At 44.8% G+C, this 27,271-nt stretch overlaps 1 protein-coding gene across 1 annotated transcript; it reads left to right on the top strand.

Annotated features, from left to right (window-relative positions):
• The first annotated feature begins 7,985 nt into the window (after positions 1 to 7,985).
• CREG2 (cellular repressor of E1A stimulated genes 2) lies at positions 7,986 to 26,470 on the top strand. Its single transcript, XM_065658427.1, has 4 exons — positions 7,986 to 8,399; positions 10,870 to 11,039; positions 24,650 to 24,763; positions 26,242 to 26,470. Exons 1-4 carry the CDS (start codon positions 7,986 to 7,988, stop codon positions 26,387 to 26,389), a joined length of 846 nt encoding a protein of 281 aa, XP_065514499.1. The 3' UTR covers positions 26,390 to 26,470.
• The last annotated feature ends 801 nt before the right edge of the window (positions 26,471 to 27,271 follow it).

Raw genomic sequence — 27,271 nt, 5'->3', positions numbered from 1 at the left:
TGTTGTTTGAGGGGCTTTATGTGTGTGAAGTAGAACTAATGAAATCCAGGTTTGCATGGAGCTGTGTCCAGCGCCACCTAAACCTCAAGCCACAAAGCATCTTCCACAGCCCCCATCCACCCCAGATCCCACCAAGGGATCGTAGTCTCCACACCACCCACCCCCCCATTGCCACAGTTCCCTGATTCTTCCCTTAGCTTTCCAGCAGACCTTGGGTGTTCCTTTAGATTCACCAAGCATTGCCTAAGCAAGAGCAGCGCTGTTCTGGTGGGCTGGGAACAGCTTGTGGACTTGCTGACCAAACAGACTGCATGTATTTTTTGATAAGATACACGAGCATATGGCATGGTCTTTTCTCGCTGTTGGAAGCACCCAGAGGCTCTTCCCTCCACTTACCTGTTAGTTTTAGTAGAACATGCAGAAGTATGAAATCCTTGAGATCTTTCTGCTCCACTAGACTTTCTTGCAGTCAGTCCACTGGTTCAAACTTACCAGCATAAGGAATGACATACAGGTAGAAAACAAGATATACTCTAAGTCTTCCTAGGATGCAAGGCTAAATATGAGAACATGGATCAAGCCTCTGTGCTTAATACAAGTGATGAATTATACATTCAGCTTTTTTCAGGTTTCTCTTCCATGCAATAACAGCACTTGTCTTCACTCTTAGAGAACACCATGTTTTCCAGAAAAGAGTGCTAGACAAATGTTAATGGCATTAAGATTCACAAAGAAAATTACACTTTGAGAGTCATCCTGCTATAGTTATTTTAATGTTTATCCAGCACCTCCCAAGATGTATTCAGCTTCCATAAAATAGGACCAGGACTAGAAACAGACTGTTTTTAAAACGTCTTTATTAGCTAGAAAGACCCTTGGAGGACCCTTGTTTTTAAATATAAGATGTGCTAAAACCAGCTCAACAATGAAAATTAGAGAGGAGAAAGAAGGTACAAAGGGGACAAATCAAGAATGATTTATACATGTGATAGGCATGTTTGACAGTTGTTGTCATTTTTCAAATGACCCATCCTGTCATACCATGTTAACGTCAAAAACCAAACTGAGCTGGGTGCAGGCTATGAACAGGGAATCTCGAAACCACTGATGGCCAGAAATTAGGAGACAAACCAATAGAAAGATAACTCAGTATCTGTTTTGCTTCTTATGTTCTTTCACTGTGCTGCCCATATATGCTTTAGTATGGTCACCAAAGCTTTTGTGCGGGTCTCAGCAGACAAGGGTTTGACCCAGGTGTTGTCTGTATACCTGATGTTTTTACAATTATGTGTAACAGCTTTGCATACTTTGTACATGATCTCAAGAATAGAGCAAGGCTGACTAGAGTGAGGGACGAGAGGTGTCTGAGTAAGAGATGATGGGTATAAAACATGAAATAAAGAGTAGAGTGATTTGAGAGAACATATGCATGAAATGTAGGACTGGCAGAGTATAGAAAGAGCCTAGAGATGAAATATCCCAGCAGCTGATGGACTCTTAACAGCCCACATGCAAAATGCTGACGACGGTGATTATTGAAATAAAGTCTAGTAAGAGCCTGCTGATGCTGTGGTTCAAGTGTTTGCAGCCTGTGAGGGAGATGAAAAACTTGAACCTGCAGCTCAGAAGCTTTTCAGGAGCTGTGTCAGCATGAATGAGCCCTTCTGTCTACCTGTGTCCTGCAAACAGTTGGTAGCTCCCTCCTCAGCCATTGCAGGCTCCTTCTCTGGGTGTCAATACTAATTCCATAGGTTACTGAAAAACACGGCTGCCAAAAGCATCTCCATCACCCACTTCTTTTTGCATATCGCCACCTCAGTAGATCCCCTGAATAGATTCCCACTGCATGAGGATTTGCATTCTGCAACTTTTGATCACCAAAAATCATCGTCATGCTCCCAAGCAACCTTCTGCCCCTGCTCCTGACTAATCCCCCTTCAGCCACCGCCCGTTGTGTGGGGTACCTAAACCCTCAGCAGCCTCAGTGGCATCCACCAGATATGCTGCTGTTTCCTGGACCACATTTCTGCTGCCTGACATTTCATCACTCTGTGCATCACGGGGATATTTCATAATTTTTCCTTTAGCTCCTTTACCTCACGCAGCCTCTGCAGCTCCCTGCGACCCAGCATCTTTCATCAGCTCCCATCCTCCCCTCCGTCCTCTGCCAACAACACCAACCTCCATATCTTTTTCATCTTGTCCCACGAGGCATTTCTCTGCCTTCTCTACAGCCTGTTATGCTTGGGAAAAAAATCTGTTCATCGCACCTCCACCCTCATCTCATTGAAATTAGTGCTAAAAACTCAGTTTTGCTATGAAACCCTGGAAAAACGAGAGGGAGGACTGGTAACAGAAATCAGAAAAGAATTTCCCAACCTTGACCTGATAGCAGCAGCATCAATATGTGTCTGTGGCTTAGCAGATCCCTTCATGATCTTTTAGTTGACACCTTCATTCTTCCTCTTCCTTCCCCATCTGTTTTTGGTCGTTCATTCCTACTTCATGCTGAATATAAATTACACTCCACAGCAGAGAGACCATGTTTTTTCATTTATTCTGAACAGTGCAGCACATTTCTGTGTTTGTTTTTTTTTCTAAATACAATTTGAAGCATGAGAATAATTGTTAATAATCTTGAAAAGGGCATACGTTCCAAGTTGGCGACACCATCTGAGGAAAACATTATTTTTATACAAAGAAATGTAAAGGGCGGGGAGTGAGACAATACAAGATTTGAACGCAGTGGCTTAACGGGAAGTGTGGCAGATGACATGCTACACAGCCAAACACACATAATATGAACTAAGAATTGTTGAAACCAGTGGCAGTAACAAAGATGCTCTGAGCGAGCAGTAATCTATAAAAGTGCAGCTCAGAGAGCACTGGCCCAATCTTTATTCCTTATCACAGAGCTTGCAGTTGCTTTCTCTCAGCACGAAAGGCATTTTTTCATCTAGAAAATCCCATTCTAGGCTTCCTCTCTTTGTTCACTTGCTCCTGAATTAAAATCCTATTAAACTGCACACCTGCAGTGGGTTTATCTGCAGAGCACCATGCTGTAGCTTTTAATCCAATTCCATACCTTCGTGACATACAATATACTGCAAACCTGGGCGTAGAGAGACTGAGGTTATGCTGTTTGTAGCTCTGTTAGCAGAGAGCAAATCAAACACTTTGATTTGTTAAAAAGGGAGAAAAAAATAAGGACATAGTTAGCTACTTCACTTAAAGGAACACTAAGTGGTTCATCTCAGTGGTCTGTATAATTCAAGATACAGAGATCAAGTGAAATCATCAGCTAAAATGATCAAAAAATGAGAGTAAAATCTTGACCCTGCTTAAATTCAGTGGCAAAACTTCTGCTGATTTTAAGAAAGCCAGGATTTCAGCATGAAAAATCAGTCCCCATCAGGGGGAGAGACAGGCTGAGACTATTTGTTTTGAAAAAGAATATAAGGGTTTATGGCAGACATATAAAATGCGAATGATTTACTAAAAAGCGGATGTGGCCTCCTCTCAGACCTTTGCCACTCTACGGGGAAACAAAACGTGGATCTCCTCTTGTTGGGTTAATTGATGTAAAATAAGCTTGGTTATCTGTAAAATACCTCAGATTCAGCAGGAAAGAACAGAGAAGACTTTTTTATTCAATGAAAGGAGAAACAAATGATGCATAGTTCCTACAGTCAAAATATTTCCATGTTTCTTTTCTAATTTTCAGCTCATTTCCAGGTCAGGAAGAGAGAATTACTAAAACTTTTACTAATTTGGATCTTCAAGTAGGAAGGGAAGCAGTTTGTACTTAAAAATATGGACAGACACTTTTTTGCCTCTGATGAACAGCAAATCTTCAGAGAAAACCAGCCTGACTTGAAAATTCTTTATGCTAGACCATTCTTACTTTTTGATGCAACTTTAAGAAATACTGTTTTAATTCTCTTAAATTTAAGAACGTTTTCTGGAAATACTAAATGCAAAACTGTGCTAGCAATGGAGTTATTTTAAGTTGGCACACTATTCGGCCATTTGACTTTATTTTAATAAATCTTCAGGAAAAAAGTGAAATATTTGTGGTTTGGTTTTATCTATTTCTTGTATTTTTTGTAGTCAGTAAAGCTGAATACCTACCTGAAGTCATTGTGGTAAATTTATCTGGAAGCTATAGAAAAGATGAATGACTCTGCATCAATGTTGCTTTGTTTCTACCATGCATAATTTTAAAATTATATTTATTGTATATAGAAGTTAGCACTAATTCCTATGTCTTGAGAAATTCCTGCTTTGTTTCCCATCTGCAGGATACAAGAGGCAATATTTCACATACAATCCTACTAACTGAAATTAAACAGGTTGTATATAACGTCATTGATTTGCTTATGTTAGAAACAATGTTGTTCGAACTTATTCCATACGCAAAGTACAAGCAAAGACTTATAAAGACAAACCCTGGAATAAATTGCTATGAAATAGTAAATACAGAGTATTAAATTTGTATCTTCTGTGCATCAGATCGCATGAGGAAATGTCCTGAAACACCAGAGAAAGTAGGATTTTAAATATTTTTAAGAGCATGTCTGCAGGGAGTTGACTGGGCCTGGTCATTATTTCAAGAACAACTGCATTGTTATTTTAAGAAGTGACATTTCCTGAACTAGAGAAAAGCAACTGTCAGGAGCTTAGCAAGCTTTCGGTTATTTTGGTTTTGGAAATCTACATTTATTTTCCACTTGCATGTACATTCCTCTGCCTCAGCTGAAGCACTGAAGTGGGATTCAATACTTAAAATGGTGGTATTACAGCAGATGTAGATAGGGCCATATGCTAAAGGAAAAGGTAGTAATGTATTTGATTTTGCTGATAAGATTAAGAGTTTGGTGGCGAAATTGCATACTCTGGGGCAGTAGCTTCACGGTCAAAAAAAATCATTTGGCCCTTAAGGCCCATTATACCCATTTTCACTATCCTTCAGGTTTTTATGGTGAAGATAAAAAGCAAAACAGGGGGTCTAGGAAAAATATAAGCTAAAAATACCCAATATTTTCTAGTTCACTTCTATTTCAGAGAATCACAGAATGTTAGGGATTGGAAGGGACCTCAAAGGAACATCTAGTCCAATCCCCCTGCCGGAGCAGGAACACCTAGGTGAGGTTACACAGGAAGGCGTCCAGGCGGGTTTTGAATGTCTCCAGAGAAGGAGAACCCACAACCTCCCTGGGCAGCCTGTTCCAGTGTTCCGTCACCCTCACTGTAAAGAAGTTTCTTCTCAAGTTTAAGTGGAACCTCTTGTGTTCCAGCTTGAACCCATTACCCCTTGTCTTACTGTTGGTTGTCACCGAGAAGAGCCTGGCTCCATCCTCGTGACACCCACCCTTTATATATTTATAAACATCAATGAGGTCATCCCTCAGTCTCCTCTTCTCCAAGCTAAAGAGACCCAGCTCCCTCAGCCTTTCCTCATAAGGGAGATGCTCCACTCCCTTAATCATCTTCGTGGCCCTGCGCTGGACCCTCTCCAGCAGTTCCCTGTCCTTGTTGAACTGAGGGGCCCAGAACTGGACACAATATTCCAGATGAGGTCTCACCAGGGCAGAGTAGAGGGGAAGGAGAACCTCTCTCGACCTGCTAACCACCCCACTTCTAATACACCCCAGGATGCCATTGGCCTTCCTGGCCACAAGGGCACAGTGCTGGCTCATGGTCATCCTGCTGTCCACCAGGACCCCCAGGTCCCTTTCCCCTACACTGCTCTCTAATAGGTCATTCCCCAACCTATACTGGAACCTGGGGCTGTTCCTGCCCAGATGCAAGATTCTACACTTGCCCTTGTTGTACTTCATTAAATTTTTCCCTGCCCAACTCTCCAGCCTGTCCAGGTCTCACTGGATGGCAGCACAGCCTTCTGTTGTGTCAGTCACCCCTCCCAGCTTGGTGTCATCATCAAACTTGCTGATAGTACACTCAATTCCCTCATCCAAGTCATTGATGAATATATTGAATAGTATTGGTCCCAGTACTGACCCTTGAGGCACTCCACTAGATACAGGCCTCCAACCAGACTCCACCCCATTGACCACGACTCTCTGGCTTCTCTCCTTCAGCCAGTTTGTGGTCCACATCACTACCCGATCATCCAGTCCACACTTCCTCAGTTTTGCCGTGAGGATGCTGTGGGAGACGGTGTCAAATGCTTTACTGAAGTCAAGGTAGACCACATCCACTGCTCTGCCGTCATCTATCCACCTGGTTATGTCCTCACAAAAGGCTATGAGCTTGGTCAAGCATGACTTCCCCTTGGTGAAGCCATGTTGACCGCCCCTAATGACCCTCTTATCCGTGATATGCCTTGAGATGGCACCAAGGATAAAGTGTTCCATCACTTTCCCAGGGATGGAGGTGAGGCTGACCGGTCGATAGTTACCCGGGTCCTCCTTCTTGCCCTTTTTGAAGACCGGAGTGACATTTGCTTTCCTCCAGTCCTCAGGTACCTCTCCCGTTTCCCAAGAATTGGCAAAGATGATGGAGAGTGGTCCAGCAATGATCTCAGCCAGCTCCCTCAGCACCCATGGGTGCATCCCATCTGGACCCATGGATTTATGGATGTCCAGATTGCTTAATTGCTCCCTATTTATTAAAGTTTATATTCAAGATTAGATATGCAGCATATTCTCATGGAGTAATTAACCAGAAGTTGTAACAGTAGACCAACCTTGTGATCTTCACAGCTATGGAAAGGTAAGGTCTATTAGATGCATCCGAGAACCGTGTGAAAGGCAAAGGCTCCTGTGAGACTCATTCCTTCCTGTCTCCTCTTGAACCTGTACTCCTTAAATAATTCGCAGGAATGCAATGAAAGTTTAGAAGCATGTATTTTAAAGAATTATAAGTTTGCATTGCCATACTGAAGGAGCCTTCTGCCAAGAACAGAAAAAGAGCAGGATGCAAAAGTGCCTTTACTAAATAAGGGCCATTGATATCAACTCAAATATACACTCAAATTTTTGCCTAATTAAAACCTTGTCTGGGAAACATATCATTTAACAGCAGTTCCACGTACTTACATGTCAAAACGAATCCCACAAGCACTGCAACAAATGATGTCTGACTTCTAGGACTTGGGGTCTTGCTGTTGATTGATCCCAGTGTCCAAATGAAGCTTTGCCTGCAACGAGAGCATTCAGGTGGGCGCGCTCCCTCGTGGATTCTCTCTTTTCTATAAGTGGAGAGATCATAGAATAGTTTGGGCTGGAAGGGACCTTCAAAGGCCATCTAGTCCAACCCCCTGCAATGATCAGGGACATCTGCAACTAGATCAGGTTGCTCAGAGCCCCGTCCAGCCTGGCCTGGAATGTCTCCAGGGATGGGGCATCGACCACCGCTCTGGGCAACCTGGGCCAGTGTTTCATCACTCTCAGTGTAGAAAATTTCTACCTCATGTCTAAATTGATCACACCATCTCTGCCTTGATGCTTCCATGTGCCTGGTTTTGCACATGACGTACGTCTACAGAATAATTCAGTTAAACACCTGCCCAGCCACACGCCTGACTGAGGGGTCCGGCAGCCTCCCGAGTCCCCAGCAAAGGCCACGCAAACGCAGGGTGAGCCCCAGCCAGCCCCAAATCCCGGGCTCTGCCCCGCCTGGCCGGCGAACCCAGAGGGGCCGAGTTCCGCCCCACGCCGCGGGTGGCTGTCCCACGGGTGTCACCGACAGGTGTGGGCAGAGCCCACCACGCAGTTACCCTAGGCGCGGGGCGGGGAGCGAGGGGACAGGACATGAACGCGTGACGCCCGCCCGAACCGGGGCGGGGGGCGGTGCTGCGGTTATTTGGCACTACCAGCGGGGGGTCGCCGGGGGGGTACCGTGGGGGGAAGGGGACCGGAGGAGGGGTGCCGGGAGGGGGGTGGCGGGGAGGGCGAAGCGGCCGGGGCGGGCGGCGGCCGCAGGAGGGGGCTGCGGGCGCGGCGCGGGAGCTGCGGCAGAAGATGTCGCCGAGGCGGTGGCTGCCGGCGTGGTGGCGGTGGTGGTGGCTGCCGGCGCTGCTGTGGGGCGGCGCGGGGGGGTACGTGGTGGTCAGCTCGGTGTCCTGGCCGCTGCCCGAGGGGGAGGAGGAGGCGGCGGATGAGCTGCACGGCTCTTCCACCGAGGATGCGCTCCCCGCGCTGCTGGAAGAGGCGGGCGGCCTCTGGAAGCAGAGCTACCCGGCCTCGGCTTACCGGGAGGACGCCGCTCTGGGCTCCGGGCCGGCGGCGCGGCGCTCGGGGCAGGGGGCCGCCCCGTCCAGGATGTTCTCCTACCGACGGGACGGCGGCGGGGCGCCGGGCCGCGCCGGGACCGCCCGCTTCCTCGCCCACTACAACACCTGGGGCTTCGTGGCTACGCGGGCCGCGCACGGAAAGGTACGGTGCACTCCTCCCCGACACGCACCCCGCCCGGTGCCCCCGCCCGCGGGCTGCCGCGGACACGCGTGACCTGCTGACGAGCACCAGCCTCCCCGGTGGCCACCCGGCGCTGGCGTCGGGAGCGGCGTTTTGTTCTGTTCCGCCGCCACCCGCGCCGATGTCAGCAGGCATCAAACGCGCGGAGAAAATAGTATGAACTCCTTCTAGGAAAACAAATCCTGGTTTGAGTACGGTCAGGGGGAACGCTAAAAAATTAAAAACAAACAAAGAAAAATACCACACACACACACACACACACACACACACACAAAACTCTACCAAAACCAAACATCACAGCAGCAGCGAGGCACAGAAAAAAATTACAATCTTTAAGCCACAACCGGAGCTACAACGTTGGTTTTGGAGACAGGCTTTGTCGTTCCCCACAGCCAGGGGTGGGTGTTTGCACCCTCCAGCCCGCTCCCGGGCACGCCGCCTGTCCCTGTCCCCGTCCCCGGGGGGTGACCCCCTCTGACAAACCTTCCTCCAAAACGACGCTTGTGGCTCTTTTTTTTTGTTCCCTGGGTGTCTGGCTGTCACCCGACCAGCAGGAGAGAGGGAGGAGGAAAAAGAGGAGAAAGAGGGGGTGGAAGAAGAGGGCAGCCTGCTGGGCTACTGGAAATCTGTCCGTCCCGCAGCGGTGCAGCTACACCGGCTTAAAGGGCGATTTCTCTGTCAGGAGCATTAAGCAAGAGCACTGGAGAATCGGGGTCATGTTTTTTTCCAGCTTTAAGATATTTTCCTCTTTAAAATTAAAGGTTGGAACGAGACACGGCATCCAATACCACTCAGACAAAAAATAATTTTAAAAAGACAGCTTTAACTTGAAAGTATTCACAGACTGGTTTAATGTACAATTTAAAAAACAAAGTTAGAAGCACATTAATCTTCAGAAAGCTTGGCTGAGTTAGTGACAGTTTATGTTATTGTGAAATAAAAAGCCACAGGTTAAAAAAAGATACCATTAAATAAATACAAACGTACACACAAGAGGCCTGTAATTCTACATCAGATTGTCGGAAATCCTGTTGAAACATATGATCTTAGCTCTTCTGGTTTACGCTCTCACCAGAAACCCTTGGTGGAATTACAGCTATAATATAGTCTGCGGTTAGCTACCTCTAGCTACAATGCAGAGGTAACGCAGAAAAATCTGATTCATAAGAAAATTTATAATTGATAAGGGGGTGTTGCTGCTCTGAATGCCGAATTATGCTGCCTGTGATCCCAATTCTTTTTGAGAATCCACTGTAACGTTAACTGTGCACAACACTCTGAGCATTTTAGGCAACGGAAACATGTCCTGCAATATTACTGACAGCTACTACTTTTTTTTTACATTGTAACGTAATAATAAACAAGTATTTTTAGTATCTAAGTTATGTAGCTTCATTAAAGCGTTCCTTTTAAGGAATGCTAGCAAGGACCAAGCACTATAAGCATTAAAATTTTAAAGGCATATAAACATTAAAAATCAGAAAGCGTTCAGTGCAGGTGATAACATCATCCAGGGTTTTCTTATTAATTATTCATGCTTAATTTGATTTTTCTGTAAAGGATTTACCAGTTACATTGAGTTAATGTGTTGACTGATAATTTTACTATTTAACATCTAACTGACCATGAGGAAAGAAATATGTGAAGACATGAAAAAACAGTAATTCATTAAGTAGCTGTCATTGCAATTTATAACCGGATGAAACGCATAATGAGTATAAATCATAACAGAGAATGTGTCACTGCTGGGCAAGGACAGTTTTGCATGTGTTATATCCATCATATATGTGTAGGTCAGAGTATGGGAGAAAACATTTTGAAAACTTGGCTCCTTGGTGCCCCTCCCCTTGCATGGGAGGAAGGTTTGCTCTGGTTGGCTTGGTGGTCAAGACCTTCCCCCAGAGCTGTTTCCTGCCCAGGCAGCTGAGCTGAGGTTGAGCATGACTTTAAACACAGCTCTAGCTAAAATGCCTTCCCCTCTCTCTCAAACCGATGTAATCACGTTGCAAAACAAGGCTAAAAGGGGAGGCAAAATTAGCAAAAAAAAGCAGGCTGAATCAAGGCTAAATTAGGCTCTGTGTCCTTTGGGGTTTGAAAAAATGATCTCAGCGCTCTTTTGGAGTAAACATTTCTTGAGGCTGATGGCATTGATTTTAATGCACCTAAACATTTTTAATTTGGTGGAACATAAATGTTCTCTCTAGTGTCATGGGCAGGTCTGGAAAGAAGAAATAGAGGAGAAATCTGTTTTCGTAGAAGCGCGATAGATCTAATTTAGAAGAAGGTCGTCTGTCTCACGATGACAACAGAAGGTGGGAGACTGAGCACTTCGGGGTTGCTGTCCTGTCTGCTGGAGCCCTTGAGGGAATCCCTGGCATTGCAAACCCTCTATGTGCAAAGAGGTAACCAGCTGCTTATTTGGATTTTGCAGATCCAAGGTATGCCCTATGGGAACTGTTTACTTCTCAGCGACGGTCTCATCAATAACAGCACTGGAATCCCTTTCTTTTATGTGACGCCGAAGGACAACACTGTGGCAGATCTCCTGAAGAATCCCGTGGCTTCTCTGACCCTGCCAGAGGCCGATGGAAATTTCTGCAGGTAACAGAGTTTTATCTGCCTACTACCACCTTAACGTACAGAGGGAACAGAGCCCTCAGAACAAAATGCTGGGCCACCACCTCCAATGTCCTGCCTTTATTTTTGATCTCACCATCAGCTACAAGCTCCTCCTTAGGTTTGTTTTGCAGGAGGTTGCCCCAGTAGAGCGTGGTAAAGAAATGCAGAAGTGTCATTGGACTGTATTTTAGCATTGACAGCTGCAGTGGCTTTCAGCTCTCACATTAATGTATCTAAATTTTAATCTCTTCTTGGAGGTGTCTACATAAAATCTAGGTGGTCAAGATCCCATTATTGGCCATGGTGTGAAGTCCCTAGGGTTTTGAGGGCTATCCAAGTCACAGTAAAGCAGACACCCTTGCTCTGCTGAAGAGCTTTGGAGGTCCCCCTGGTTGCCTTGGCAGGGCTCTAGCTCTCCAGGGTCTGTAAGTACATCTCAGGCTCTCAGTTCATAAATTATACACTCAGGACCATGCCACTCAGTCTGGTTTCCAGCTCTTCAGAGAGTACAATTGAAATATCATTGCACATTTTTGGCGCCTTGTGTATCATGAACAGCTGGCAAATGATCCCCCACATAAAGGAAGCCAGGTCTGAGATTTACTGATCTACAGCTGACCCCAGGTTCATCACTCCAGAGACAGCAGTGAGCTGACTTCTTTCTTCCTAATCATATGTACAGTATGTAACTCCAGATCACTGAAGCTTTTCATGTGTAAAATGTATATTTGTAAACTCAAAGATGATTCAGTTTTCCCCTCCATGCTTGTCTCCTTGAAAAAGACATATCTCTGCCATATGTTTGTTTACAGTCAAACACGTGGCAAACTTGGCTGGGTCAGCCTTGTGTGAAGTCGTGTTTCCGAAGGCCTCTTTACATGAGGAGGTACACGACACCGAAACTGTGTCAGACAGGACTCTGTTACCAAAGCAGATCTTAGCTGGTATTCCAAGGAGGGAGAGAGGAGAATTGGAAATTACAGGCTGCTTCAGAAAGAAATGGGATTGAAAGTTTTTACCCCAACTTAGTCACAGAATCACAGAATGTTAGGGATTGGAAGGGACCTCAAAAGATCATCTAGTCCAATCCTCCTGCCAGAGCAGGAACACCTAGATGAGGCTACAGGTCATTCCCCAACCTATACTGGAACCTGGGGCTGTTCCTGCCCAGATGCAAGACTCTGCACTTTCTCTTGTTATATTTCATTAAATTTTTCCCTGCCCAACTCTCCAGCCTGTCCAGGTCTCGCTGGATGGCAGCACAGCCTTCTGGCGTGTCAGCCACTCCTCCCAGCTTGGTGTCATCAGCAACCTTGCTGACAGTGCACTCAATTCCCTCATCCAAGTCATTGATGAATATATTGAATAGTACTGGTCCCAGTACCGGCCCTTGAGGCACTCCGCTAGATACAGGCCTCCAACCAGACTCTGCCCCATTGACCACGACTCTCTGGCTTCTTTCCTTCAGCCAGTTTGCAGTCCACCTCACTACCCAATCGTCCAGTCCACACTTCCTCAGTTTTGCCGTGAGGATGCTGTGGGAGACAGTGTCAAATGCTTTACTGAAGTCAAGGTAGACCACATCCACCACTCTGCCATCATCTATCCACCTTGTTATGTCCTCATAAAAGGCTATGAGGTTGGTCAAGCACGACTTCCTCCTGGTGAAGCCATGTTGACTGTCCCTGATGACCCTCTTATCCTTGATATGTCTTAAGATGGCACCAAGGATAAGGTGTTTCATCACCTTCCCAGGGATGGAGGTGAGGCTGACCGGTCTATAGTTACCCGGGTCCTCCTTCTTGCCCTTTTTGAAGACTGGAGTGACATTTGCTTTCCTCCAGTCCTCAGGCACCTCTCCCGTTTCCCAAAGGTCCTGTTTGGGGGAGAAGAGGTTTATCTTAAGAACCGGGTCACAGATTTACCCATCTGGGAATTGCTTTGGGTATCATCCCACCTCTCAAGCCCGCTAGCTGAGAACACTGGAAAAAACAGTGAATGGCAAATATAAAGCACATTACTGTTACAGTTGTCTGCATTTGCCTCCAGAATACACTGTTTTCTTAAGAGTTATACAATGGCAAAATGAGATGTTTCTTAGTCCTAAGCAGGACAAGTGATTTCAGACTGACATGCTCATACATGGCATCCTCTTGCAAAGTCAAACATCTAATAGGAGCCTTCTAGTGCAACATTTGTTAAGGTGATTCAGCTTTGAGCTCTTGAGAAGGTCAACAGAGTGGTGAAGTTAAAACCGTAATGGTTCTGCTCGTTCCTTAAAATGATTTCATTAAATATTTTGAAGTAATAATTTAATAAATAAATGTATCAGTTCTTTTGTAACAGACTAATGAAGCTTATTCCTGCTTTCTAAGCTTTTTCATTCAATCAAATATCGAGCTGAATATCTGGACCAAGTGCTTAAAAAATGTATGCAAAGTCCTAGCACCTACCCAGTGCCCTATTTTCAGAGGCTCAAGACTCAGAGCTGCTGGTGTTGAACGCTTCTGAAAACTACACACCCATGTAGGCACTTGAGTGTGGCCTTTCATCCCTGACTTGAAACAACCACTCTTGAAAGCCTTTGCCTTTTATGTTTTAGAAACATCACTACCCAATTTACCTGTTTGGGAAGTGCCAATTCACCAACAAAAGAGAAATGCTGCATGATTTATAGAAATAAGAAATTCATATGCATCTCAACCCTTGGAGAATATTTATTCACTGTCTTTCTATTCAGTAACTATTAATTACCAAACCACTACCCTTTTGTTCCATGTGGCAGAATGTGCTGCTGTTTGTCGTGCAGCCAGGGCAACTTAGATTCTGCTACTCAACTTTCTAGTTCCCTCTACAGCCCGAGACCGTGATTTTGGGCCAGGTTTAGCTTTCCAGGCACTGCCAGGGACATAAACCTGGATTTCCAAGACAGCTTAGGCCAAACTACTTACCATTGGCCACATCTCTGTACTCCTTCCCTACCAGCAGTCCCATGATATGCTGTGTGTCCTCCCCCACAGCCGCCATCAGCTCTGGGATTTGCCTGACCCTGAGTTGAAACACCAGTCTGAAGAAAATTAACCTGACAGTGAGAATAAGGTTTTCCACTGGCCCTTGTTCCTCTCTTCCCATGGTGGCTGCTGCTTCTGGCTGGGCAGTCTCACCCCCTCCCTTAAGCTGACCATATGGTGGGCCTATTTTAGTTCAATAACCCAGCAGAAAACTCTTCCCTTTTTTTTTTTTTTTCTGGATTAGATTTCCACTGGGTTAGTAACTTGAATCAGCTCCACAAGAGCCAGAGGAGGGCAAAGGAGAGGGGAAAGGAGAAGAAGGAGGGAGATAGGACATCCCCATTTTACCACGTAACCGTACTCTAGATATTGAGCTTACTACTGAATTGAGTACAACGATCCAGAGGGTAATCAGTGCTCCTTGCATTATGTATTTTGTCCTTACATTCAGTTTGGTTTTCATTCTTTCTGGAGTTCTCATCTGGAACAGATGTTGGCTGGCATTAGTGCAAAGAACAAGCGAGACAGAGAATGAAAAGCTGGGGCATTTGTGGAGCTGCAGTTTGTGTTTTTGATGATAGCTGGGAAAATGTGAGCAAGCTCTGGTGCCGTCTCACAGCCAGGAAGCATGTGGGCACTGGAACTAACTTTCTTCTTTCCCATCCCTCTCTAATCAGGGTCAGAAATGAATTTACTTTTTAAACTAGTGACCCGTAAGAGACTTTTATGTTTTAAACTAGTAAAAGTTTAAAATGCGACCCTGTACATCATCCTGCTGTTACCTTAGAGCTTCTGCGGGCAGTGTGACAGTGCAGAAAATGAGTGTGTCTGGGTGCCACTGCCAGCGCTTGGGGTTGCCTGTCCCCAGCACTGCCTGCAGCACTGGATGTGCTGCTGGTGACACAACCAGCTGGCTACCTCCCCAGCATCTTTTCGGGGTGCACTCTACCTACTGAGAGAGCCAACAGCACCCTGGCTTGTACCAGAAATAGTGTGGCCAGCAGGACTAGAGAGTGATCATCCCCCTGTACTTGGCACTGGTGAGGCTGCACCCCAAATCCTGTGTTCAGTTTTGGGCCCCTCACTACAAGAAAGATGCTGAGGCGCTGGAGCGAGTTCAGAGAAGGGCAATGAAGCTGGTGAGGGGTCTGGAGCACAAGTCTGATGAGGAGCGGCTGAGGGAACTGGGGCTGTTGAGCCTGGAGAAAAGGAGGCTGAGGGGAGACCTGGTCGCTCTCTGCAACCACCTGAAAGGAGGTTGTAGCATGGAGGGGGTTGGTCTCTTCTCCCAAGTGACAAGTGACAGGATGAGAGGAAATGGCCTCCAGTTGTGCCAGGGGAGATTTACATTGGATATTTGGAAAAATTTCTTTGCAGAAAGTGTTGTCAGGTGTTGGAACAGGCTGCCCAGGGAAGTGGTGGAGTCACCACCGCTGGGGGTGTTAAAAAGGTGTTTAGACAAGGTTCTTAGGGACATCGTTTAGAGGTGGACTTGGCAGTGCTAGGTTAATGGTTTGACTTGATGATCTTGAAGGTTTTTTCCAACCTAAACAGTTCCATGATTCTGTGATTCTATGCAGACAGCAGATAGCATTCTGAGTGCAGAGCTTGATGTAATGGCCCAGTTTTTATATAGCAGGTTTCTTTCTTTTCTTTATTCACTTTCTGTGAGAGGCAAGATCTTTTACTCTGAGGGACCTCTGGTCCTGCTAGGATTAAAGTGGCATCTGTGAGGTTTTCTTTGCAAAGGCAAGTGTCATTTATAGATGGTTTTAATGCCATAAATTTTCTTGGTCAAGGGTGTTACTAATTGTTTTGGCTTCAAAATAATTGTACAAAATAGCTAAATGAGTAATGCTATACATGAGAAAGTTCATGTCCTTGTATTCCAGCAATGTATTTGTAGCTTTTTTTTCATATGAAATTTTATTAGAATTTCATTATTAAGCTACTCTGAATTGTATGAATTAAATGTGAAAGCTGGTCGATGTCTGTAGTCAATGCTCCTGGGAGTATCTGGCACTTTCCTGAAAAATGCTTCTGACCTATTGCATGCAAAAAAAATCTCTGGCCTTTAGAAAGAAAATATAGCTGACATTTCAATAGTCTTCGTGTATCTAATGAGTATCAAGTGACTTGTGTGTGTGTACATCAGTTTGATATTAAATTTATTTAGCAGCGATTTCATTTGCTTTGTTTCAGAACAGACTCAAGTTTCAAACCATGACAATAAATATTTTCACTTTCAGGGATGTGAGGAATACACAGTGGCCTTTTTGGTGCTCCAGCGTTAACATTTAATCAGCTGGAGAGAAAATTTGAAAAGCATAAACTAATAAGAGAAATAACATTTACTCATGAAAGAAAGAGAGCCGTGATGCATCTGAAAAGGCAGTAATTGCAAGACATTGTAATGTTGCAGCTCCAGTCTGGATTCCTCATCCCTGACCTAGAGGTTGCCATTTCCCAGAGGGAGATGGGCCGCGCGTCTCTGAGGAGGCTCTGATGGCCGGGCTGCAGAAAGCAATCATTAGTCACTGCACTGCATCCGATCTGAAGGCCGATAAATGCATAATAGAGGAAAGAAAAATTAAATGGTTCGGGCCTATAAATAGACTAAGCTGGCATGTCTGTGCCACAGACAAGCTGAAAAGATTCAGTCCCATTCTTACAGCTTTCAGAGCGAGCAAGACGGAGCCCGACATTAAAGAATAGAGCAGCTATTGTTCTAAATACATTTCCCAACACACAGGCTGCTCAGAGGATCCCTCTTTCCAAGTAAGCTCCTGGGCCTGCCTCGTTACAGCTGCAGTCTGGAAAACAGGCAATTAATTTTAAACGTGTGTCACCTCCTTGACATCAGGTTCAGCACATTCGTAGGGGCAAACTGCAGCTTTCTTAGAGAAGGAGCTGCCACGAACTGGTTTTCACACAAGGGAAAAAGAAAAAGAAAAGCAATGAGCTTTGGGGTCAATGCATGCATTTGTTTGTGGGGTTTTTTTGCTGTTAGTTTGGAGGATGGTGTTTCAAATCCACACTGCAGACTGTGAGTGATTTTGAGGGACGCAGGTTCTCTTAGTTTATGACCTGCATCTTGATGTCTCCGTCAGAGCCATTTTACCCTCCATGCTTCATCTACTGCTTGAGGTAGCAGATTTGCACTAGCAGGCAGATGTGTTCAGTGGGTATAAGCTGGCTCTATAGGTTTCCTAAACTCTGCATCAAAAAGGCTGACGGGAAGCGCTGAGCATCTCCAGCGCTTCTGGATACCACCAGGCCATAGGAAGAGGAGAGTAATGCGGTGAGATAGGGTCCCTGCTGATCGGCAGCATGCATTTACAGCTAACTTCATTCCTCGGCAATCCTGAGAGAAAATAAGCCTGGCATGGATGGCAGACACAACCTCTGGGCTTGTAGAGTAGCTGTCTGTTAATAGAAGGATGACTAAACCAAAGAAATTTGGCGCTGCACCTTCACACAAAGGGAAATGACACATGCAGAAGACAAAGGCTGAATCCAGACATCCCTCAGTTTTTGAGATCCACCTCCTGGTTCTGTGGCACAGACACATTTCTAGTTCTGGTGTTTATATTGACCCGTTTTAGTCATATGCAAATAATTATGGCAGTAGCTGTTCCTGAAAAATCTGTATTTAAAAAATCAGGAAGATACCAAATTAGAAAGTAAAATATGAAACCTACTATTATCATGACCCAATGCACACAATATAGTTCTAAATTACTATTTTTTTTCCTGTATTCTTAAATAACCAACTTCCCAAAATCCCCATTTAGTGACGTAGTATGTGTTTCTCTGACTCTGTTTACAGAAATAGTTGATGCTGTGATTCTTTTTTCTTTCCCTGTGAATTGTCTATGGTTTAACTATATAAAAGTTTCCTGTATGAAACACAGAGTTCAGCTAAACAAATGAATTGTTATTGTCAATGAAGACAGACAAACAGATTGACTTCACTTAACAAATTCTGATTAAAACATTCTAGGGAGGATTATCTTCTAGGAAGAGTGAAATGATTTAAAACACAAAACCAGATATACTATGAATACAGGCCCACTTAGATGCAGAAGAGCCATTTTACCAATGCTCTTCAGCTCCCAAGCCTAACTTCAGGTTCAGCACAGAAGAGTGCTCTTCCAAATGCAAACGCAAAGATGTCTTTTAGCTATCTTTGCTGGCTCTCAGACACGGCTGATAAAGAAATTCTTGTCAAAATCAGAGCAGGGCAGGGCAAAACTGCCCAGCCGTATCCAGCTGAAGGCCAGCAACAGCTTTTCAGATTATGAAATTGCTTTCAGCAGAGATTTTGTTTGACGTTCATGCCACACAGATTAGCAGCACCAATACATTCTTTCTGCTTCAGTGACCATGGTAGTTAGTGGTGAGCAGATGAAATGTATGAAGAGGATAACTTGCTTTTCAAAATTAATCATATTTATGAATCAAAATTATAAGCACTTCCCAGTAATTCTCTGAGGACATAGCATTTCCACCCTTCCTTTCTGTAAATTTTAGGGGACAAAAAAATCCTATGATGTATTGTGTATATACTAGAAAATAACTCTGAGTCTTCGCCTCGCGTCCAGGTTGGGCTTAGGCGAACAGGAGCCCTGCGCAGGGTGACAGGGTGCCTGCCTTGTGTCCATGGGAGGTGGCAGGGATGAGCTTGTTCCAGCAGCCAGCCCCAGTTCACGGCTTTGTACGGCAGCTGCTGCTGCTACAGGAGAGGTTGGAATGTGTGGAGACAGTCATTGCCACATGGCCCTTATGCCACACAAGCTGCATGCTCTGAAGTAGGAAAAAATGCAGGAAAACTGTTCTCTGGGGCTTTCTTCTTGGCTCTCTGGCTCTCCTTTTCTGCAATAGGAGAAGGCTGTGTCTCAACTTCTTTTCTCTTCTATTCTGCTCAAAAAATAGAGGGGTAAAAGCAGTGCTTTCCTGCAGGGTGGGGAGAAGTGCCTTCAGGGGAGATGGGGAGGATTTATGGATCCTGAGAGGGAGGATGGAAGGTCCTGTCTCCTCAGGGGAGTGGAGAAGAATGGCAGCTCCTCTGTGGGAAAAAAAGGCTGGGGAAGAAGAAAAAGAGAGATTCCCCTCCATAGACCCTTGCTTCCCACCAAGCTGGGAGGGGTGGCTGACACGCCAGAAGGCTGTGCTGCCATCCAGCGAGATCTGGACAGGCTAGAGAGTTGGGCGGGGAAAAATTTAATGAAATATAACAAGGGAAAATGCAGAGTCTTGCATCTGGGCAGGAACAACCCCAGGTTCCAGTACAGGTTGGGGAATGACCTGTTAGAGAGCAGTGTAGGGGAAAGGGACCTGGGGGTCCTGGTGGACAGCAGGATGACCATGAGCCAGCACTGTGCCCTTGTGGCCAAGAAGGCCAATGGCATCCTGGGGTGTATTAGAAGGGGGGTGGTTAGCAGGTCGAGAGAGGTTCTCCTTCCCCTCTGCTCTGCCCTGGTGAGACCTCATCTGGAATATTGTGTCCAGTTCTGGGCCCCTCAGTTCAAGAAGGACAGGGAACTGCTGGAGAGAGTCCAGCGCAGGGCCACAAAGATGATGAAGGGAGTGGAGCATCTCCCTTATGAGGAAAGGCCGAGGGAGCTGGGTCTCTTTAGCTTGGAGAAGAGGAGACTGAGGGGTGACCTCATGTATGTTTATAAATATATAAAGGGTGGGTGTCACGAGGATGGAGCCAGGCTCTTCTCGGTGACAACCAACAGTAAGACAAGGAGTAATGGGTTCAAGCTGGAACACAAGAGGTTCCACTTAAATTTGAGAAGAAACTTCTTCTCAGTGAGGGCGACGGAACACTGGAACAGGCTGCCCAGGTAGGTTGTGGATTCTCCTTCTCTGGAGACTTTCAAAACCCGCCTGGACGCCTTCCTGTGTAACCTCACCTAGGTGTTCCTGCTCTGGCAGGGGGATTGGACTAGATGATCTTTCGAGGTCCCTTCCAATCCCTAACATTCTGTGATTCTGTGATTCTGTGATTCCTCCCCCATTCCATGGAACCCTCCCACCTTCTTGCTGATTCCTTCTCAGGACACTTGGCTTGCCCTCCCAAGTGCCCCCAAACTCCTGTTTTGCCTTTACTGCTGATATGTGCCAGACCTGTTTCACCTCACTATTGGACTTTAGAGGCTGAGAATCAAGGTAATACCCTAGTGATAGTTTTGATCAGAAACCAGGAGACAGAGCATTGTCAGTCAAAGCAGAGATCTCAGATGTGAAAGGAAATCCTAAAAGTCCCAACATCATCACCTCATGTGCAAATATAACCACATCAGCCTGAGCTATGGGTTCATCAGATCTGGACTTGGCTAGTTGTTGTACAGGAACCTTCTAATTAGAACCCAAGAGATGGCTAAGTGTAGTAAACAATGTAATGAGCAGGTGGCACTATTTACCCTGAACCACTCTTGAACCGTGACCCAGAACGTGCGGAAGTGGTTCGCAGTAAAATATTATTAAGTGGGACGTGTCACTTTGTGGCATCGCATCACTGCTGGGAAACATATTTCACTTGGACACGGGCTTCTCCTTAAGCTCAGTGAAGCTGGCACCTTTGTGAGTGAGTGCAGCTCATGCTCTCATCTCGCAGGTTTGGGAGAGACAACTGCTTGGACTGGGTCAGACTCTGTAGGCCTGGTTTGCTCACCGTAAGCAGAGGAACAGAGACAATCAATTCTTTGCTCTTCATAAATCAGATGAATAACTAAGGTAACCTCTCTTAATGCACTGCGTTATTAGAAAATGCATAAACTGAATCTTCTTCCATTTTAATCTGGCTTCCTTCGAGTTCTGCAACAAGGTGTATGGATTTTACATAAGCACAAAAAATAAATGTGCTCCCTATTGCTTGGTCTCCTTGCACAGTTCCGTGCTTTCTCTTCCCCTCCTTTCATATTTCATCATAGCCTTCGTGAAATCCTCTTGGGGTAGACGGAGGACCTGATTCTGCTAAAGACAGGGCCTGAGAAGCCACCTGGGGTTTCCTCAACCGAGTTATCACCACATGCCATCTCTCCCCATGGCTCTGCCCCCCTCTCGCCCCCAGTCAGCAGCGCACAAATGCCGTATAAAGCTGTTCCTCCGCACCTACTTGTTCCTGTGCCAAAAAAGATAAAAGGAACCCAAGGACTAAGAGCTGAATGTGTGTTTACTTATACAGAAGGCAAGAAATAACTAGTGAATGCATTACTAGACCTCTACAGATGTGAGGGAGGAATATTTTAGTAAACATACCTACTTAGCCTGGTGTCCCTTTATTATCTTTAGTAAAAATATGAGATATATCCCTGCCAAAACCTCTAGGAAGCAAAGCCTGCATTTACATTAGTTGCACTAGTAACACCGCTGAAAATTCAAGACCTGTTCACAATGGAGTTAGAAGTGGTAGATGTAAGTTTAGTATTTTTGATGGTTTAAAAAGTATAAAAGTAACCACACATTATTAAGGAAATACTATGCCAAAATTATTCAGAAACAGATTTATTTCAGAATATGAAAGGGCCCTTTGATAAAGAAAAAACTCTAATGCTAATGTAAGATTAGAATACAAGGTTCCTATTCTGAAACAGAAAACCTATGATAAGAGGCAGCCCTAAAAACAAGTCCAACAAATAGCACAGCAAACTGAACTCAAATGTATCATTATCCTGTTCAACTCCTCCAACACTTCATCTAACATAATCTTTAAAAATTATTTGTTTGCCTCATTTCCCAGAGAAGCAAACCGACCCTCCAGAATATTATTCCAATGTGCAAAATTCAGGCTGAGTAAATTTTACCGGGAATGATAGTATTGTGCGTGTCGATTAGTGTAACACCTGAATTCATGAGAACATACAGAAAACTGCGAACAGAAGGAGCAAGGACAAACAAAGCAAAACCAACACAAACGAAACAAAATCCCAAACAAAACAAAAAACACCGGTTCCCCCCTCCCCAAAAACCACCAAAAACCAAACAAAAAAAAACCCCAAACAAAGAAACGACAAAAAACCCCACCACATACCAGAAATAAAACCATTCCAGATATGGATGTATAGCGTGTGGGGTTTGTTGTCAGCCAAATATGCGGAGAGCTGTTTTTCCTGTAAATGGGGGAAGAGTCACATCTGGCACTCATATCAGGCAAAACTGTCTCAGCCAAGGCAGGCAGGATTCACTGCTTAACCACAGCAACATCAGGTCAAAATCAGCGAGTACGCTTTTAGAATAAACATGTACTTGCACGAAAAGATTAAATAATTGTAATTGAGAAGGTGTCAGACCAAAACCTCTCACTGCTCCTGATCATGCCCAAATCTCTTGCCTTTATCCACTCCTGTGAAGTACACTCATTCTTTAATGACAACCCCTTTCTAGTTCCTCTCTGAAAGTAATTAACAATGTCTTACCTAGGAGGTACACCCAAGAAAGCACTTGGAAATACTCTTGCTTTTACCTTCTCTTCAGTTGTTTTACGATACTCTTGGGCTGCAGAGGAAATGGTTTCCTACACACAGATATGCAGTTACTAGTCTAAAGCAATCTTCTGAGCTGAAATTTTGCTAGTGAGAAGTCCCTACCTTTCTGCATTTTTAAGAATCATCAAGTTAAATATAAAAACATATGTAGAGGGTGTTGATACAGTATTAAGCACAGAAGACAACGATAGATCAGGAGACCGCTTCAAATGGACTTGAGGACTCTGCTACCCAGGTTCGAGAGCTGCAAGAGTGTGAATCTGCACTGCCCTGGCTGCTGGACACGCAGGCCCCCAAGTGACACCCTGTGTGCGTGGCATTCAGCTGCTCTCTCTGCAGCTGCATGCACTGCATTTGCCTTGTATTTATTTTTGTTTCGGTGGGTGAGTTTTCCTGTCGGACCATGAACACTGAATGGTCACACCACACCCAAAGCTTGTGCAAAAGAAATGCCGGGAGCTGCGCGGCTTAGGGACGGGATGCTCTCGGGCCACTGGAAGCCAGCTGTGAAACTGCATCTTCAGCATGCGGTAGGAGTTAGTGTTGAGGATCTGCAGTGTGCCACGTGTCCACGGTGACAAGTTTGTAGTCTGAATAAACGCTGATAGAAGTAAAGCCAGTGACCAGATAGGGAATGCAGATTTTCAGGTACTCAGGACACCCTTCATTTATTACTTCATAATTTAAAAAAAAATGTACTAGAGAAAATTAGACCATTATTTATAGATGTGAACAGCAAGTTTGAGCTTGATCTTCGGCAGCTGCTCTTCCTCCCATGCAGAAAGCACAGCAGAGGAAAAAAGAGCATGAGTGGAGCTTGTCCAGAGGTCATTAAGCTGAACACCCTCTTTAGACGACTGCTGCTCCAGCCTGAACAGTGACTGCAAATGGCTCTTTGGAGCTCAGGCTACAGGTGGTGCCAGGTGCTTACCGGGCACAATTGACTATCAATCAACCACCTATATTTCCTCTCCTCTCTCTGTTCATGACCCTATCTATAAAAGCAGATACTTTATCGAGTGACTTACACAGTCTTTCAGAACCATCTGTGGGGAATCTGCAGGTGTTAAATTAGCTGCAGGAGGATGCCCATATGTTTCCTGCATGCAGCAGACACATATTGAGAATTATAATAAAATTTTTAAAAAAAAGCCATTGCACACAGTTAAGGCTAAAGGGCTCAAGCCAAGATCTTTAAGTAAAATCACACTCAGATGAGATGTAATTTACTGTGATTTGCTGCTTCAGATTAAAACACAGAGAGAAAGAAATGCAGTCTTTGTTTGCTAGTGTAGTTTTTCGGGCTTAGGTTCTTATGTAGGCAGACAGCTCTGTGAGATGCTTTGCAGTCTCAAACTGCTGGCAGTGGGGCTTGGGGCTGCTCAACACTTGCCAGGATCAGGCCTTTGCAGTTATTTCATATAACTTTCTCTCTTTTTTTGTGACTGGTCAATTTACTTATGATTTATATCCTTGTATTGTATATGTCAGAGTCAGCAAGTGCTCCTCAGCTACTAATGGGAGTTATGTATTATTCCTGTATAGAAAGAGCCATAAAGCAAAAAATGCCTTCCCTATCTTGGTCTGAAGGATTAAGGCAGCTGGAGAATTTATTTTTTCAATAGATCTTGTCTCTTTGGTGCAAAGCAATTGAAAAGTGGGTAAAAATGAACTGAGTTTCTAGGATAGGCGTAAGGAAAAGACCTTGTGTTTTACAGACAATACACATATACATGCTTATTTTGTAGGCCCAGGTGCAGACTACTCATCTCACTAGTTCTCTTCAGAATCCTGAATTCAGGTCTGTACATATGTCTGGGAAAACTGCCATTTTCACGTTTTTTACAATCTAACATATTAATCCATTTATTAAGATCATAAATTAAGATCAAGCAAGTCTCTATAACAGAGATCTCTTTCAGGTGAGTATTCCTTCAGCAGCTCCCCTGCATGTTATAGCTGGGCATAGAAAAGACCTGCAAGGCTTGACAAAATCTTGCAGCTTTTTATACACGAGCAGGAGTTCATATTCCTCCAAAACAAAGAAACCAAGCTATTATACATGAACATTTTTCTCTGTGCACAGAAAAAATGTAATTGATCCAGAGGATGCAAGGTGTGCCAGGCTGACTCTCACGGGACAGATGGTCACGGTGTCTCCGGAGGAAGTGGAATTTGCCAAGCAAGCAATGTTTTCCAGGTCTGTACGTAACAGGCATGTAGTAGAGTGCAACCTGCAGGTTCGAGACAAATACAAGGATATGGCTGTTTGGTATGGAAAATCTGAGGAATAAGAAGCTTGATCTTTACTTTGGGGCCACAAAGTGTGTTGGCTCCTATGTGGCTGGGAACTACAGGCAGAGCTGTGTGACCTCCTTTTAACTCTTGATGTAATGAACTATAGAAAGGCAATTAGTCAGTATTCGGCTCTGGTACAGCATGTGGTTTATAATCTAGGGATGATGAAAATATTTCACCTGGCTTCGAGGAGAGATTCCATAAATCCAGGGTGTATTTGTTAACTTTAATGATTCTTCCCCACCTCAGGACAGGTAGAGCTCTTCAGCCACAGCCCCCTGCTCAGAGATGGTGCAGAGCTCTGCTGCGTTTGGGCTTGTGCCTGTTTGCATGGTGGAGTTTACGGGTTTTATTACCTCTCCTGATGTACCACAACTGCTACTAAAGCCATAACACTTGCAGAAGAGTCTCCTTTGAACAGATGTATGCACAACCTTGACACATGCACACACCCAGGGTGTGCCCCCATGTCCTCCTCTGGGTCTTCAGCATAACAGGCACTAAAAGCCCAAACCATGGCTGGGGCACACATCTCCCACACAGGCTGCCAGGGATGGTCCTGCCTGGTCGGTCACATTCTGCTGGGAAACTGGGATGAGCTGGAATCCAAACCAGCCCAGAGGTGAGATCCTCTCTGTCCTGCTAGAAGGGGTTAGGGTGGGAGCCTGTCAGTGGGTGTCCCATGAATAGCAAAAAATGGGACCAGGGGCAGATGGGGCCTATATTGGCACACAAGCCTTTTTTAGACTTTGCAGAAATCAGATTCCTATGCGAGCCAGGGTCCACCAGCACCTTGACAGCAGATGCTTCACTGTCCGGGCCCAAAGGCCAGACTGAGTCGGTGAGGGCTGCCAGGGCTCACCCATCCAACGCCAGCAGTGGCTGGAGCCACTTCCCAGTGCCACAGTCGTGGGTGCTCAAAGGGACAGCTCACAAAATCAGCTCAACCCAGAGGTAGCCAAAACAACCATGTGGCAGAGGAGCACTGGGCCAACGCTGCCTCGACATGCACCGCTTCCCCCACAACAACAGCTACCAAAAATGCAGCATGTTCAGAACGCTGGTTCCTTGGAACAGATATGAGCACAGCCCTGACCCACATTCAGAGAATCTCCTCTGGTTTTCCCTTACTTAGAGACCGAACAACATCTGCCTTTAGGGCTGGGGTTCTGCAGCAGGGGAAGGTGGTGTTTGCTGGTGGCCTTGGTTGCAGTTCTCGCCAGACTGGGGTGTGGAAGATCATAAACCTTTCTGCAAGGGAGGGCAAAAAAGATGGATGGTGGTGGTTCTCAGATCTCAGGTTTCACTCCAGCTGAAGAAAAAAACAGACTATGCGTATGCTTTGGCACTTTTTTTTTCTCTTTTTCTTTGTCCTTCCAGGCACCCAGTGGTAAGAAAGTGGCCTCGTAGCTATGAGTGGTTCTTCATGAAAATGAACATTGAGCACATCTGGCTTCAAAGCTGGTATGGAGAAGTTTCTGCCATTGCAGTAGAAGAGTATTTAAAAGCAGTTCCAAGTAAAGGATGATTGAATGGACTTCGAGATAAGAGATCTTCTGCATTTCCTTTCCAAACACTTTCAAAATTTCATGCTGGATGGTTACCTTACAGTGATTTTTTTTTTCCCAAAAATGCTTCAAAATAGCCCTATCTTACATGGAGAAGAGTGAAAATAAACCAACGCAGACTTTCAAATTATAAAGGAGAGGCGTATACTAGCCCTACCCTGCAATGTACTAACGTGTCATTTCAAACAGGCAATGCATCATCTTGAATGCTGCTTTAAAATGCTTTGTATCTGTTTGTTTTGACTTTTATTGCTGTGCACCCACAAGGAAACTACAGTATGTGCTAAATATAATGTTCTGATTTACAGAAAAAGCAAATTGCCTATTCAGAACCCTCTATGTATCGTGGATGTACTACTGCTGCTTCGTCTCCCTTGGTTTGTAAGTACTCTAAGATAAACCTCATAGCTGCAACTTTAGATATTTTAGTTTCAAAAAAAATATTTTGCTAAGCTCTCCTCATTTCCTAAATTATATTTTGTACATGTGTTTTCCCCTAATTATCTAATTTGATATTTCACTTGGAAATTGAGTAGAAATTATCTCTTTTAGTAGAAAATTGCAAGCAGCTCAAACAGCATGGCTTCAGTATAACTTACCTCTTACTGACACAAAACTGGTTAAACACATTAAGGGCCCAAACCAAATCAGCCCCACAAAGATTATACCAATACAAGTATAAACATTCTCATAAGAAAAAATCAAGTAAATGTCCTCAGCTAACTTGTTCCTGTTACAAGACAGGGAAAGTATTTTAGTAGCCTGTAGTCCCATTTTTTTTTTGCATTCCTTCTCCAGCCACTGTTTTGCTTTTAACTCATTTGTGCAAATGATTTTTGCAA

This window comes from Caloenas nicobarica, chromosome 1 (assembly GCF_036013445.1).
Source record: "Caloenas nicobarica isolate bCalNic1 chromosome 1, bCalNic1.hap1, whole genome shotgun sequence".
In the NCBI taxonomy this organism is placed as follows: domain Eukaryota; kingdom Metazoa; phylum Chordata; class Aves; order Columbiformes; family Columbidae; genus Caloenas; species Caloenas nicobarica.
Note: the sequence above shows the minus strand (reverse complement) of the source record. Positions and strands in the feature narration are given on the sequence as shown.

What these genes read in the sequence shown, in the direction of transcription:
- CREG2 (XM_065658427.1), top strand. Translation starts at nt 7,986, where the DNA reads ATGTCGCCGAGGCGGTGGCTGCCGGCGTGGTGGCGGTGGTGGTGGCTG. An exon ending in GCCGATGGAAATTTCTGCAG is followed by an intron (nt 11,040 to 24,649) that starts GTAACAGAGTTT and finishes CTCTGTGCACAG; the next exon opens with AAAAAATGTAATTGATCCAG. An exon ending in AAGCAAGCAATGTTTTCCAG is followed by an intron (nt 24,764 to 26,241) that starts GTCTGTACGTAA and finishes TTGTCCTTCCAG; the next exon opens with GCACCCAGTGGTAAGAAAGT.